The following is a 14,303-nucleotide window of genomic DNA, read 5'->3' on the forward strand; positions in this document are numbered from 1 at the left end:
TTTAGGCTAAACATCTAAGAACATGTTACATATATTATATATAACAACAGGGGACGTGCATACCACGGCCCAAATTCCCCCTTTCCCCAGAAAATTTGGATTTGGACGATTGCGTGCCTTTTCATATGCAGTAGTGTTGTAAACCACTAGAGGGAGACAACGCTTCAATGATAAAGAGCTAAAACGTTTTGAACTTTCTACTTTCTTATTTTCCATGCTGTTAATGTAATGTTATCAAAAAATAACGATCCTTCGCGATTATTGTAGCATTATATTTTATTACAATTTCACAGCTAACAACTCTTAATATAGCATTTGTCAGCAACAATGGCAAATTTACTTGATTTTAGTAGAAAATGAATTACCAAAGTAGGCCGACACAAAAATACAATTTAAAATACAATTGGTCAGAACTTTGTCTGTGCTGGTAGGAGTGGCTAGCAGTACTTTGAACATGTAGTACAAATTCTTTCTTATTTTATTTAAATTAAAGAGATACACGAAATGTCTTCTGGTCTAGAATACCCCAATATTAGAGAAGCTATTTTCTCGAAGACACCTAGAAAATAACCAGTCTGAAATGATCGCCAGAAATACACATCCATTTTCCAGTTATAAAAAAAAAACGGTTTCTGAAAATGGATGGTGACAGAAAATCCTATGAACCGTCCTAGGAGTCAGGCAGAAATACAGTTGGTTAGGCAAACGACAAAGGTGTCACCATGCGTCCGGACTTTGGTAAGTCTTCTTTAGTCAAAAAAGGCTCCTGTGTGTGTGTGATGGTGTATGTGAGTCTGAGAGGGTTCGCGGCTGAACAGCGGTTTGGTTTCCCCGGCTGACAGCCCCCCGCCTCCAAACCCTTCCACCGTCGTGGAGCTAGGGCCCTGGCACCTCTGGAAGACCAGCAGCCCGCCGGCAATGATCCAAAGGAAGAAGTTCACCCACACCGCCGTCTGAGAGAGAGAGAGAGAGAGAGAGAGAGAGAGATGAAGAGACAGAGACAGAGATGTAGACATAGAGAGAGAGAGAGAGGTAGAGACATAGAGAGACATAGAAGGAGAGAGAGAGAGAGATGAAGAGACAGAGACAGAGATGTAGACATAGAGAGAGAGAGAGGTAGAGACATAGAGAGAGATATATTGAAAGAGAGGGAGAGAGAAAGAGAGAGAGGTAGAGATGTAGTGAAAGAGAGACATAGAGAGAGACCGAGATAGATGGTCAGTTTCACTACTTTTTCCTAATGCTCAAGCTGAGGCATGATACCTGAAGCTTCGAGCACTATATTACTTTTAATAATAACTAGGATTAACTAATACGACTAATACGATAACTAACACGACACGCTCGATGATCAATCACAACCGTCAGAATTGGAGCCAATCATGTTTGTCATACTTAAACGGCGCCATGATAGGGAAATGTCTGACCGTGTGGTCGTCACTGACACACTTCCTGTTACCCTGATGGTTTCTCGATCCACAACACGATGCTCACACTAAATGTATTAATTTATCCATTCTTCAATTGTATATTTCACTTTTATTTTGTCACTGCACTATGCTTCATTGGGCTAATCAAATATTTAGAATCTTGGGTAAATGTTGAAGGAAGATTTATTTATAATTGTCCCAATGGACTACCTTCCTAAAACTACATTACCCAGAATCCTACTGACCTCAGCATTGTGTAGTCTGGTGTAGAACTGGTGTCCGACAAATGAATTGGCCCACTTGGCCTCCTGGGCCTGCTCACAGCTGGGGACGACAGGTGCAGACATACATTACTGTGTGTGTGTGTGCGTGTGTGTGTGTGTAACCTTGCAGAGCATGATTCATGACTCAGCAGAACAAATCCACTCATAATCGTCACAAATCTATAATTCCTAAAATACTTAAACCGTAACCCCCAATAGCCCTCAGTACAACCCCTGCCTGCTCTAACATGCGTGGACGTTTAATAAGGGCTGTGGGACTCTACACCTCCAAGACGAGGTGGCCGAGTGGTTAAGGCGATGGACTGCTAATCCATTGTGCTCTGCACGCGTGGGTTCGAATCCCATCCTCGTCGCATAGGTGGGGGTGTGAAATGCCCTTTTTCAATAGTACTGTGCTGGCGTAAATTGAGTTTACTAACCGCGACTCACAGGGAATGTTGCCTCTTTGAGATTACAAATCACCATTGTCCCTCTCTTTCAAACATTTAAGATCCCCACTATTTGCTGCTCTAACGTTAATGTAACGTGAATGTTTTGAAAGGGCTGTGAATCTAACTACATCCAGACGAGGTGGCCGAGTGGTTAAGGCGATGGACTGCTAATCCATTGTGCTCTGCACGCGTGGGTTCGAATCCCATCCTCGTCGCATGGGTGGGGGAATTCCCCCTTTTTAACAGTGCTGTGCAGGCAAAAAACTGCCAACTGACATGCAGGGTATGTCACTGGAGTAAATTGAGTTTACTACCCTCGAGTCACAGTGAATGTTGCCTATTGTGCAGCTGATTAAACCACCGCTGTGTGAGAGTACAAATCACCTTTGTTGCACTCTCTCAACCCTTTAAAATCCTCTTTATTTCTAACTGAACAGTTACTAACAGTAAGAAACAACGTCACTGGATTTTTTCCAAAATTGGATTTTGAGTTGTAAGGATAACGGTAAAGTGTTGTTAGAGTGTGGTGAAATAGACTTGAAAAGTCAACACAGGGTCATATCTAGATGAACCGGTCGTCAGAACTGTGTGTGTGTAAGTGCAAGAATGTGGGCGTGTGTGTGTTGGGTTGAATGTGTATGCACGTGTCTGTGGCCGTGTTTGTGTGTTGAATGTGTGTGTACCTGTGTGTGTTGAATGTGTGTGTGTGTGTGTGTGTGTGTGTGTGTGTGTGTGTGCGCGCGCGCGCGTGTGTGTGTTGAATGTGTGTGTGTGTGTTGAATGTGTGTGTGTTTGTGCTGAATGTGTGTCTGCGTTTGTGTGTGTTGAATGTGTGTGTGTGTTGATTGTGTTTGTGTGCGTGTGTTGAATGTGTGTGTTTGTCTGTACCTGTGTGTGTGTGTACCTGTGTGTGTGTGTGTGTATGTACCTGTGTGTATGTGTCTGTGTGTGTACTTGGGTGTGTACCCAAGAGGGTGCATGTGTGACGAGGTGGCCGAGTGGTTAAGGCGATGGACTGCTAATCCATTGTGCTCTGCACGCGTGGGTTCGAATCCCATCCTCGTCGATAGGTGGGGGATGTAGTCTCCCTTTTGAATAGGGCGGTGCCAGCAAAACATGTACTGACACACAGGGTATGTCAACCTGTGTGTGTACGTTTCATTTGTCTACCTCTGGGTCTGTGTGAAGGTGTACTGTGTGTGTGTGTCCGTGTCGTGTGTCTGCCCTACATGGTGATCTTGTCCACGGCCTTCACGATGGAGCTGCAGAGCGAGTCCCGGCCGATCTTCAGAATGCAGCCCGAGATGAGGAGGAAGAAGAGGAAGACCCCGCACACACCCAGGGTGAGGGTCGTCCACAGGGGCGCCCTGGGAGAGAGACACAGGCAAGTAAAGACAGACAGACAGATGGAGAGAGAGACCTACACAGATAGAGACAGACTGATAGAGAGAGAGACCTACACACATAGAGAGACAAACAGATAGGGAGAGACCTACACACAGAGAGACAGACTGATAGAGAGAGAGACCTACACACATAGAGAGACAGACAGATGGAGAGAGAGACCTACACACATAGAGAGACACACACATATAGAGCCACACAGATAGAGAGAGAGACCTACACATAGAGAGACAAACAGATAGAGAGACCTAAACACATAGAGACAGACAGATAGAGAGAGAGAGAGGACCTACACACAGAGAGACAGACAGACAGATAGAGAGAGAGACCTACATACATAGAGAGACAAACAGATAGAGAGAGACCTACGCACATAGAGAGACAAACAGATAGAGAGACCTACACACATAGACAGACAGATAGAGAGAGAGACCTACACACATAGAGACAAACAGATAGAGAGAGACCTACACACATAGAGACAAACAGATAGAGAGAGAGACCTACACACATAGAGAGACAGACAGATAGAGAGAGAGACCTACACACAGAGAGACAAACAGATAGAGAGAGACCTACACACATAGAGAGACAAACAGATAGAGAGAGAGACCTACACACATAGAGAGACAGACAGATAGAGAGAGAGACCTACACACAGAGAGACAAACAGATAGAGAGAGACCTACACACATAGAGAGAACACAGATAGAGAGAGACCTACACACATAGAGAGACAGACAGATAGAGAGAGACCTACACACATAGAGACAAACAGATAGAGAGAGAGACCTACACACATAGAGAGACAAACAGATAGAGAGAGACCTACACACATAGAGAGACAGACTGATAGAGAGAGAGACAGACAGATAGAGACCTACACACATAGAGACAGACAGATAGAGAGAGAGACCTACACACATAGATAGACACACAGATAGAGAGACCTACACATAGAGACAAACAGATAGAGAGAGAGACCTACACACATAGAGAGACAGACAGATAGAGAGAGAGACCTACATACATAGAGAGACAAACAGATAGAGAGACCTACGCACATAGAGAGACAGACAGATAGAGAGACCTACATACATAGAGAGACAAACAGATAGAGATAGACCTACGCACATAGAGAGACAGACAGATAGAGAGACCTACATACATAGAGAGACAAACAGATAGAGATAGACCTACACACAGAGACAGACAGATAGAGAGAGAGACCTACACACATAGAGAGACAAACAGATAGAGAGAGAGAACTATACACATAGAGAGACAAACAGATAGAGAGAGACCTACACACAGAGACAGACAGAGAGAGAGACCTACACACATAGAGAGACAAACAGATAGAGACCTACACACATAGAGAGACAGACAGATAGAGAGAGACCTACACACATAGAGACAGACAGATAGAGAGACCTACACACATAGAGAGACACACAGATAGACCATCTGTACCGTGCCCAAGTACGTTAGCCCCCTGAAGTCTAGATCGGTTGGCTAGTGGGAGCACGCCATCCGTACTCAAGTACAGCTCAATTCCCTGGCCTGAGTACACTTCGGAGAGGTGTGCTCAGCCCACGATACAGATGCTAATGAGTTGGCACACGCACACGCAAGGATACGCAACCCGAGCCGGATGACGTATAGTCCATGCGACCCTTCTACCCCATTAAACAATAAACATGGCGGCAAGTGGTTCACGAGTGGGTTCACGTTGGTGCGATAGCGAAGTTGAGTGTTCAAAAATGCCCCGTTCGTCACGGCGCGGGCTTCCTTGGTTCACTAGAGACGGCAGGGCTGCGGACGGAGTCTAGACCTCTTTAAAATAATTTGCATACTCCCGAATGTTTTAATTTTTTTATGAATGAAGACACCCGCATGCAAGAATAAGTTCACGACTGAGTGTAGGCTACAAACGCGATTAACTATTTACAAGTGCAAAAACGCCAAAGTATTCTTTATTTTGCTGACCCCGACAAAAGCCTCGTAAGGACAGTTCCTCTGCGTCTCTCTCGTAGATCGCACCATCTTTCAACGTCTTTGTTCAATACGACTGCTTCACCTTCTCTCACACGATCGGCAGCTCGCGGATTTCACTTTCTCTCCAGTTAGAACTGCTCATGATCATAACGCTGCGTTGTCTCTGTGGAGACAGCGCAGCAACACCTCTACCCAAACCCCCCCCTTGGAACCACAGAATTGTCGCATTTACAACGGAATGAAATAAAACCCAATAAACCGCCAATGTGTGCAGGGTCCGGGAGGGTAAATTGGGTTCCTACCTCAAGCAGGCAATTAACCTCGGGGAGTGTAAACGCGCGGGCCGTGCCGCGAAAGAGGCGTGGATAAAACAGTATATTCGGAAGTGTAAAAACGCTCAGTGAGAGAGGGCTGTATCTGAGTAGAGCGGCTCCAAATAAGCAAAAAAGTCAGTAAAGTGTCAATTGTGTTCTCTGTGTTGTTCTCCATTGTTGTTCTACTAAGCAGCGGACGCTTGGTGATGACGTAATACGACGTGATGACATACAAGAGGCAACCGAACTAAGGCCCAGTTGAGATTGCCTAGTGTGAGCACAGGCCAGTGGCACAGCGGGGGGCAACTTCTTTGCCTAGTGTGAGTGCGCCGAGAGACAGACAGAGAGAGAGAGAGAGAGAGAGAGAGAGAGAGAGAGAGAGAGAGAGAGAGAGAGAGAGAGAGAGAGAGAGAGAGAGAGAGACCAACACAGATAGACAGAGACTGAGAGACAGACAGACAGACAGAGAGGGAGAGAGGGAGAGAGAGAGACAGAGAGAGAGACAGAAACACACACAGACAGAACAAGAGGAGAACATGCCATTTAAGGCAGTGGAATAGCACAGGCATTCAAAACTCAACCTCGATATAAAACTGGGCCAACACTAACACACATCCGTTTGTTTATGACGTGCAGAGACACGCAGAGACCTTCAACTCCATTGTCAACCGCACTTGACAATGTCCATATTTTTGTTATAAAGTACGACCGAAAATAGGAGCACACGACTTGGTTTCAACACACACACACACACACACACACACACACACACACACACACACAGGGTGTTTTGATATTATATTAATTGAGGTGGCAATTACAGGTGCCACTATACAATGCAGATATATTATATATATTGTTAAATTCAATAATAATTATGACAATAAAAAAAAAAAACGGTGATTCAAGGATACATTGCCGATGTATGGGTCAGACCCTAGGAGAGACTCACCTTTGCGTGGCTCCATCGATACAGCAGGAGTAGAGCCAGTACAGTGACAGGGTGAAGCAGGTGACAGCGACAATCACAGAAATGGCCGACACAAAGTAGCACAGGGACGACGGGCTGGACCCAGTGGCTGTGATGGTTTGGGTCAGGTTGTTAAAATTCACCGTGCCATACAGCATGCACAGACCGCCGAGATTACCCTGTGAGAGAGGGGGGGGGGCTTTTATTTTGAAGGAAAACTTTTATTTTATCGATAAAGACGCTGTTTCTTTTTCCTTTTTTTGCTACTAAGGAGAAAGACAGAGAGAAATAATCTTTACATTTCTTGTGTAATATTTGTGTGAATGGCAATAACAAGCCCCAATACTTTTACTTTGTTAAAAAACGAAATACGGGGTAGCCTACTTAGTGGGAATAAACTAACTAAAGAGGGAAATAAAAAAGACAGACAGAAAGAAAGAAAGAAAAAAAAGGACTTTCCGTTAACGGGAAACACGTTTGTGATTGTACTTTGATCTACAACGGAAGTGCGAAGAACTGCAGGACCGTAACATGGACCTATTAAAGAACCGTAACAGCAGGGGCCTTCGGCAGAGCTCATGATTTCAATAAGGAGGCGGGGGCATAATTGGGCACGAGGACGGAAGGTCACATGAGGTGGTCGGCGCGTTGGACTCTTTTCGGTCAACATGTGTGTATCACTTTAATTCACACACGCATTTGTTTCCACGTACTTCCCAAATGAGTTTCAATAAATAAAAGACGGATACACAAAAAAGGAAACTAAAAAAGTGTGCGGTCTATAGAGCGGGATAAAAACCGTCTCATTCTATCTCGCCTTCACCTTTATTATACTTGATTCCAACATGATCAAAGTAGGCAAGATCATATGCGATCATAAGCGTTCATATCGAAATCAATCCCCCAACTTGTGTCTAAGAAGAATTTACAAGGGATTTCTAGATTAGACAGCCGAACTTTATAGGTTGTGACAGTTTGGAGTAAACGTCAACAATCCGGTGAACACGCAATAGCCCAGCCAGTAAGATACGACGCGTTAAGTTATGATATTTGTCTTGCTTAATAAACTACTTGAGCAGCATGTGGTTCAACAAAAATGGACTTTGGCCCATAACATAACCACAGTGGATCACCATCCACTGACTTCGCCAATCGGACAAGGAATCTACCCGGAAGAGCATGCAACGCGTGGTTGATCTATTTGCCTTCCCAGAAGATGACTTAGCCTATGTTTTACCTGTGTGATGGCGAGTGAGGCGGCTGTTACGATCCCACATACGAAACAGCTCGTATACAGAACCAGCTCCGCAACCATCAGGCAGGAGAGCGTCATCCTCCGTTAGGAAATGTGCGGAGTCTCACGCCTCGGCCTTCCTCCTGCGCAGAAGTCATCAAAAGTTAAGGCGGGAGCGCGCACTCCAAATTGTACATGGGGGAAACGGGCTTTTCTCGGACACGCGCATTAACGAAATAATAAATCGTTCAAATAGCTCGCTCTCTAGATGTTATTTGTATCCTTGTCCGCTGATCGACAGGCTCTTTTAGTTATTATTTTTTTCCTTGAACCGGCATAAACTAGCAGTAATTCTAATTACTGCAAAATCAAGCACAGAAATCATGGCTGCGCCTGAAAGAGCACACACTGCCGTCTACCGGTTACTTCGAGATATGGCACGCATCGCGTTACAGATAACGGCGGTAGGCTCATAATTTCGAGTCTACTATGCCGATAGTGTATAATTCATTCGCCTAAAATATTGTATGGGCCCTAAATTTCTCACATTGCAATAAAAAATGACAGATATGATTGTCTTGGTGAGTATTCTATGACAGGTTACAGGCAATTTAAGGAGGCTATTTTTGTGGGAACATAACAGCAGTAAATCCTGGGTCGGACGGACCCAATACAAACAATCGTGTACCTGGCTCGTAAATACCAGGGTGTGTGTGTGTGTGTGTGTGTGTGTGTGTGTGTGTGTGTGTGTCCGTGTGCGTGTTTGTGTGTGTGTGTGTGTGTGTGTGTGTGTGTGTGTTTTGCGCACACACGACGAGTGCATATGTGGCCCCCTACTATGTCAGCCTCCTATAGTTAGTCACGGGCTTAACTGCTTATGGGGCTTGAATGGCGAAGACTGACTGTGTGTGTGTGTGTGTGTGTGTGTGTGCGTGTGCGTGCGTGTGTGCGCGCGCACAGAGGGAAACCACGAAGCTTTCATATTTTAATTTGCGCAGTAATGTGCACATCAAAATTCAACACTGGGGAATGAAGCACATAATTCAACAGAACCGTATTTACAAATTAGAAGAGAATTATGACTAGCAGGAAGAAGAGGTTGAAAGGCCAGTCATACAGTATGCAGTAAAAGCGCACATAGCACACTTGAAACAGGGACTACCGGCGTAGCTTGGCTTAGCTTCGTCTGACAGGCAACAGTAGAAAGGATACAACATGATCATCTTTGACTTGATATACATGGAGCTGAAAATAATGGGTCAGAATTCTGAGAACAGAGTAAGCATTTTTGTAATTGATCGATTCGAAATACCAAACATATTTGAGAAATTTTAATTATTTGGATTATGATCAAATAATATAATTGAGCTTAATAGTTGAGTTAGTTGTGATGGGAAACTGGAATTCTGCATCACATTGTGATAATTATAATTATATTATTTAATTAATTTGATTTTGGATTTTTGTCTTGTTTGCAACTTCCAGTTACTGCAAGTAACCACCAAACCAGACTGGAAATGTTATTGAAAGCAAGTTATAGCCCTTAAGCCTGCAAAAAAGAACATTTATTTTTTCAATTACAATAGAGACACAAAAATATTATAGTTTACAATGTAAGCGAATATATAAAGAACAAGATTATATCCATAAAACATAAAAAAAAACGTAAAATTCATTATTTAAAATTAATACTTTTTCCCTTTTCAAGAGTAAATTTTAACAATATATTGAATCACTTTACACGCAAATGGTGTTGACATTGTTTTTTGTTCAGTAGAAGAAACAACATAAGCAAAAAAACACCTTTCGACTTGAGCAACTGTTCTGAAATGAGTCATGGCAGAATTTGAGTTACTTCTAGTTTTTCCGTCACATAATCTCACAGTAAAATTGAACAACGATAATACACAAGGTACATTGTGGAAATTAATTCCCAAAAGGTTCATCAAAGAAAAAAAAAAAAAAAGTAAGTCAGAGCATTGACCTTCAGAAGCCCATTTCAGATAAACAATACGTCGAGAGTAGCAAGAAATTTTGACATTACAAGATAATAATTACACCAAGCCCACCATATTTAATTATAGTCCGTCTGTTTGGGGGCGCTTGTTTTGCCATGGGCCAAACAATGGCCGTGACGTTTAAAAGTGCACCAGGGAGATGGTACGTCGCGGGTTTTAGAAAACAGGAGGGGCTCAAATAACCAGCACTGTCTCAGTCCAGTGGCCCCCAAAACATATTGTTATAATTGCCAGAAAAGGTATCATCCAAGGTTTCTGCGTTATTGTACACCAACACGGGTAACAACAGATCTGTCTCCACTTTTCATTTTAACTGTTTTTCAAACTAAAATGGCCCCTTCCTCTGTAAATGAATACTGTGTATATCAAAGTAGTGTGTCGTGTGTGTGTGTGTGTGTGTGTGTGTGTGTGTTTGTGTAATGGAGGCTATTTTATTAAGAAAAAAATATGTTTACTGTAATGATGGAGTTAAGTGACATGGCTTTTATAAGAGACATAAAGACACAATGATTGTGGTTACTTGGACCAAATACAAACTTTTTCTTTTTTTACACTAGGAAGACAGCTTTCAAGTGTGGAGATATATCAGAATGTTTAAGTTTGAATGTGGCTTTGAATTGGTTGGTCAAGTTAAGTGACAGTAGAATCTTTCACACTTTTAAAATAAAAAAATCTTAATGAGGATGATTTCTGCTAATTGTTCAGTTTTGTTTCACAATTCGAAATACTGTGTGTAACGTGTAACATAATCCAGCTCAGCCTAACCCTCGTATCCCATCCTATTGACAAATGCTGTATTTAATTCTCTTCTGCGACAAGTGAGCGTTGTGTGTTTGTGAGACGATGCGTTCAAAACAACGTTAGCCGACGGGACATCCCGGCAACCTGAACGCGTCGGGTACGGGGCTGTCCAGTTTACAGATGATTTTATATATTCCTTTCTTCCAGCAGGGGTCAGTGTCCCTCCCGTTGTGAATAGCAGAATAAAACTCCCTCAGCGCCACTTCGGCTACCTCAATAAATTTCTCAGGAACCTGCATGAGACAAGACAGAGATATCAAGAGGGTAATGCATTTTGAGGATATATTGGTACTTGGTTGGTTATTTGAAGTGACAATGGGAACGTTCATTTTTGTATACAAATGACATAAATATTAAACTATTAAATGAGAGTATATTACACAAAACGAGACCGCGTCGAACATACATTTTTATTGATGAAACATTATTGCTATGTTTTCTGTAGAAAAAAACGGCCGGTTAGCTCAGTTGGTTAGAGCGTGGTTGCTAATAACGCCAAGGTCGCAGGTTTGATTTGTACTGGCCAATGATTTTTCAACCTCGCTTTACACCGGATGGCCGTTGTATGCAGATTCCTAATCCATTTATAGATAAAGTAGGCCTAGATTAAGGTTTCATTGTTAACTTAAAGTTACCAACTTAATTAGCAAAATTTAGTGGTATATGTTCTCTAATGCATTCTGAGATATTCCATATTTTCTAGAATATATATTCCGGAGGTCAGTTTCTGGTAGTTACTATTAACAGTTGTGGCCAGTTAGCTCAGTTGGTTAGAATGTGGCGCCAAGTTTCCAGGTTCGATACCCATTCTGACTTGTAATTTTGATATATCAAATAATATAACATTTATAAAGCCCTGTTTAAAATGGCATATTTTACAGTTCCTTGTAAAACCAAAGTTTTATTTCTGTAATTTTTTATATCTATCTAAGCGTTTGTGTAGCTCACTCCCAAATGTGGCTATATCCCCTGATAAACATCACTCTCATTATAGTGCACGTTCAGATCGTACAGCTCACTCTAGAACGAGGCACACTCCCCTGATACACATCACTCTCACTATAGTGCACGTTCAGACCGAATAGCTCACTCCCCTGATACACATCACTCTCATTATAGTGCACGTTCAGACCGAATAGCTCACTCCCCTGATACACATCACTCTCACTATAGTGCACGTTCAGACTGTGTATCTCACTCCCCTGGTACACATCACTCTCACTATAGTGCACGTTCAGACTGTGTATCTCACTCCCCTGGTACACATCCCTCTCACTATAGTGCACGTTCAGACTGTGTATCTCACTCCCCTGGTACACATCACTCTCACTACAGTGCACGTTCAGACTGTGTATCTCACTCCCCTGGTACACATCACTCTCACTATAGTGCACGTTCCCACCGTACTGCTCACTCCCCTGGTACACATCACTCTCACTATAGTGCACGTTCCGACCGTACTGCTCACTCACCTGGTAAACGTTGCTCTTGTTGTAGTGCATGTTGAGGATGCGGTAGAGCTCCGTGTCCCGGCTCATGCGGAGATGGCTCTCGCCCCCCAGGTGTGCTGTCCCATCCCTGGGTAGACAGACACGCAGAAGGACAGAGAGATGGAAACATTAGCTCTTGTTGTTGCCGGGCAGAACTTAATGCGGATGTTTGGACAGTGTCCATTGCGATAGAGCACAATCGCTGAGAAATAACAATTTCGTATTTTTTTCAGGAAAACGTGGTCACGCATCACTGATGTTCGTAGCTCAGATTTTTCTATGCTTTGATTGTTGGTTCATGCCTCACTTGTGCTGAGGTACTCTGGGTAAAAGCACCTGCTAAACGACTAAACAGCATTTTCTACCAAAACCCAAATTAATTCGGAGAAAGCACATTTGAATGACCACGCGTCATGGCTAATTCCAACTAATTCAAGGACCATTAATTCATATTATGCACCTTAATTTAACCGATTCGCTCTCAGTTTTCCACGGTTATTTTCCGTGGAACACGAAGAAAACAATCAACAGTCTCCTCAATAACATCGGTGCATCACCAAACGATAGCAATGTATGTCTTTGTGACACCAGCCCACGTTTTAAAAAGGGGCGTTTACTTGAGGTGTATTCTATATTGAGTAGAAATGACAAAATAGACCCTTGAGTGACATCACACATGGGCGTGTCCCTGATGTATGACGGGCAGATCAGCCCACCAGTCGGTACAGCCCAGTGTGTCAGCTGGTAGGCTGACCTATAACCATCATCGCTCCAGGTGGACACTCCCACTGGTCGCTGTAGGGTGGCTTGTCACGGCTAATCAACCTCACACCTGGTGGTAAAAATAGGGGCCCTTTAGGCCGGGAGTGGGTGCTGAGTGTCGTCGACTTTATCGGGTCAGCTGCGCTCCGTCCTTCTACTGAAACACAATTTTTCCGATCTCTTACCTAACGTGAGCTGTGTGCCTGTCAGTGGACCGTCCACGTGTCGAGACGAAGGAGGACAACGACGACAAGACAAGGACAACTAAGTGTGTTTTGCAGATAGATTCGACAAAGCAATGTTCGAAAACATGTTACGAAAAACGGATCTAACCCTCCCCGGAAGTCCCGCCCCCCCCCCCCCCCCCCCCCCCCCCCTCTCTCGCTATTCTACATACATTCTAAAGAGCGGATTATGGTTCCATGTTGATGCAACGCAATGACCACATAGACGCAGTCCTGAACCTGTTTTGGTCCTGGGGTGGGGGGGAGAGTACCGTGTCAGTGCGTCGCGGACGGCCTGCCGGGCAAAACGCTCCATCTGGATGTAGAAAAACTCCCGGAAGTTACTGAACCACTTGATGAGCTGGGACGTCACACACCGGTTAAACTGTGGGGGGGAGGGAGGGAGGGAGGGAGAGAGGGGGAGAAAGAGGGAAGGAGAGCGGGAGAGAGGGTGGGAGAGAGAGAGAGATAGAGGGGGAGAAAGAGTGAAGGAGAGAGGGAGAGAGAGGGAGGGAGAGGGAGGGAGGGAGGGAGGGAGGGAGAGAGAGAGAGAGAGGGGGAGAAAGAGTGAAGGAGAGAGGGAGAGAGAGGGAGGGAGGGAGGGAGAGATAGAGAGGGGGAGACAGAGAGAAAGAGAGAAGGAGAGAGAGAGTGGCCGAGAGGGAGAGGGGGAGGGGTAGAGCGAAAGAGAGAGGGGGGCCGATGGAAGGGGGAGCAAAGGAAGGAGAGAGAGGGAGAAATAGAGTGAGGGAGCAAGAGATAGAGAGTCACACAGAAGGATGCAATTTAGGCAATTGTACATTTTTAACAACTCAAATCACAACTCTCGCCTAGCAAACAAAAACACAAACAAACTGATTTAACGGGTGTTTTTTGATGCCCCACACAGAGGGCTGGTGAATTTTGTTTCCATAATTATAATGTTGACGACTGTCCTAGCACC

The 14,303-nt window shown here is 44.1% G+C and overlaps 2 protein-coding genes across 2 annotated transcripts in view; both read right to left on the minus strand.

The window, feature by feature from the left end:
- Nucleotides 1-261: 261 nt before the first annotated feature.
- On the minus strand, nt 262-8,207 carry LOC307091468 (transmembrane protein 179B-like). The gene is made up of 5 exons (XM_079758458.1): nt 8,069-8,207; nt 6,814-7,010; nt 3,375-3,512; nt 1,676-1,754; nt 262-953 (listed from the first exon to the last, which is right to left on the minus strand). Exons 1-5 carry the CDS (start codon nt 8,162-8,164, stop codon nt 750-752), a joined length of 714 nt encoding a protein of 237 aa, XP_079614584.1. The 5' UTR covers nt 8,165-8,207; the 3' UTR covers nt 262-749.
- A 1,563-nt stretch (nt 8,208-9,770) lies between these two features.
- The window catches only part of prox3 (prospero homeobox 3), an 11,608-nt gene continuing 7,075 nt past the window's right edge, over nt 9,771-14,303 (minus strand). Inside the window, exons 7-9 of the mRNA XM_079758293.1 lie at nt 13,633-13,745; nt 12,357-12,462; nt 9,771-11,117 (exon numbers count right to left, since the gene is read on the minus strand). Coding sequence (XP_079614419.1) covers nt 10,944-11,117; nt 12,357-12,462; nt 13,633-13,745 — 393 coding nt within the window. The 3' untranslated portion in view covers nt 9,771-10,943. The remainder of the gene's footprint in view (nt 11,118-12,356; nt 12,463-13,632; nt 13,746-14,303) is intronic.

The sequence above is a fragment of the Pollachius pollachius genome, assembly GCF_949987615.1.
Source record: "Pollachius pollachius genome assembly, chromosome: 20".
Lineage (NCBI taxonomy): Eukaryota > Metazoa > Chordata > Actinopteri > Gadiformes > Gadidae > Pollachius > Pollachius pollachius.

Bases quoted from the DNA above. Each gene is read 5' to 3' on its own strand.
- LOC307091468 (XM_079758458.1), bottom strand. From the start codon at position 8,164: ATGACGCTCTCCTGCCTGATGGTTGCGGAGCTGGTTCTGTATACGAGC. The intron at 7,011-8,068 runs GTAAAACATAGG...CCTCTCTCACAG, and splicing joins CCTCACTCGCCATCACACAG to GGTAATCTCGGCGGTCTGTG. The intron at 954-1,675 runs GTCAGTAGGATT...TCTCTCTCTCAG, and splicing joins CCAGACTACACAATGCTGAG to ACGGCGGTGTGGGTGAACTT.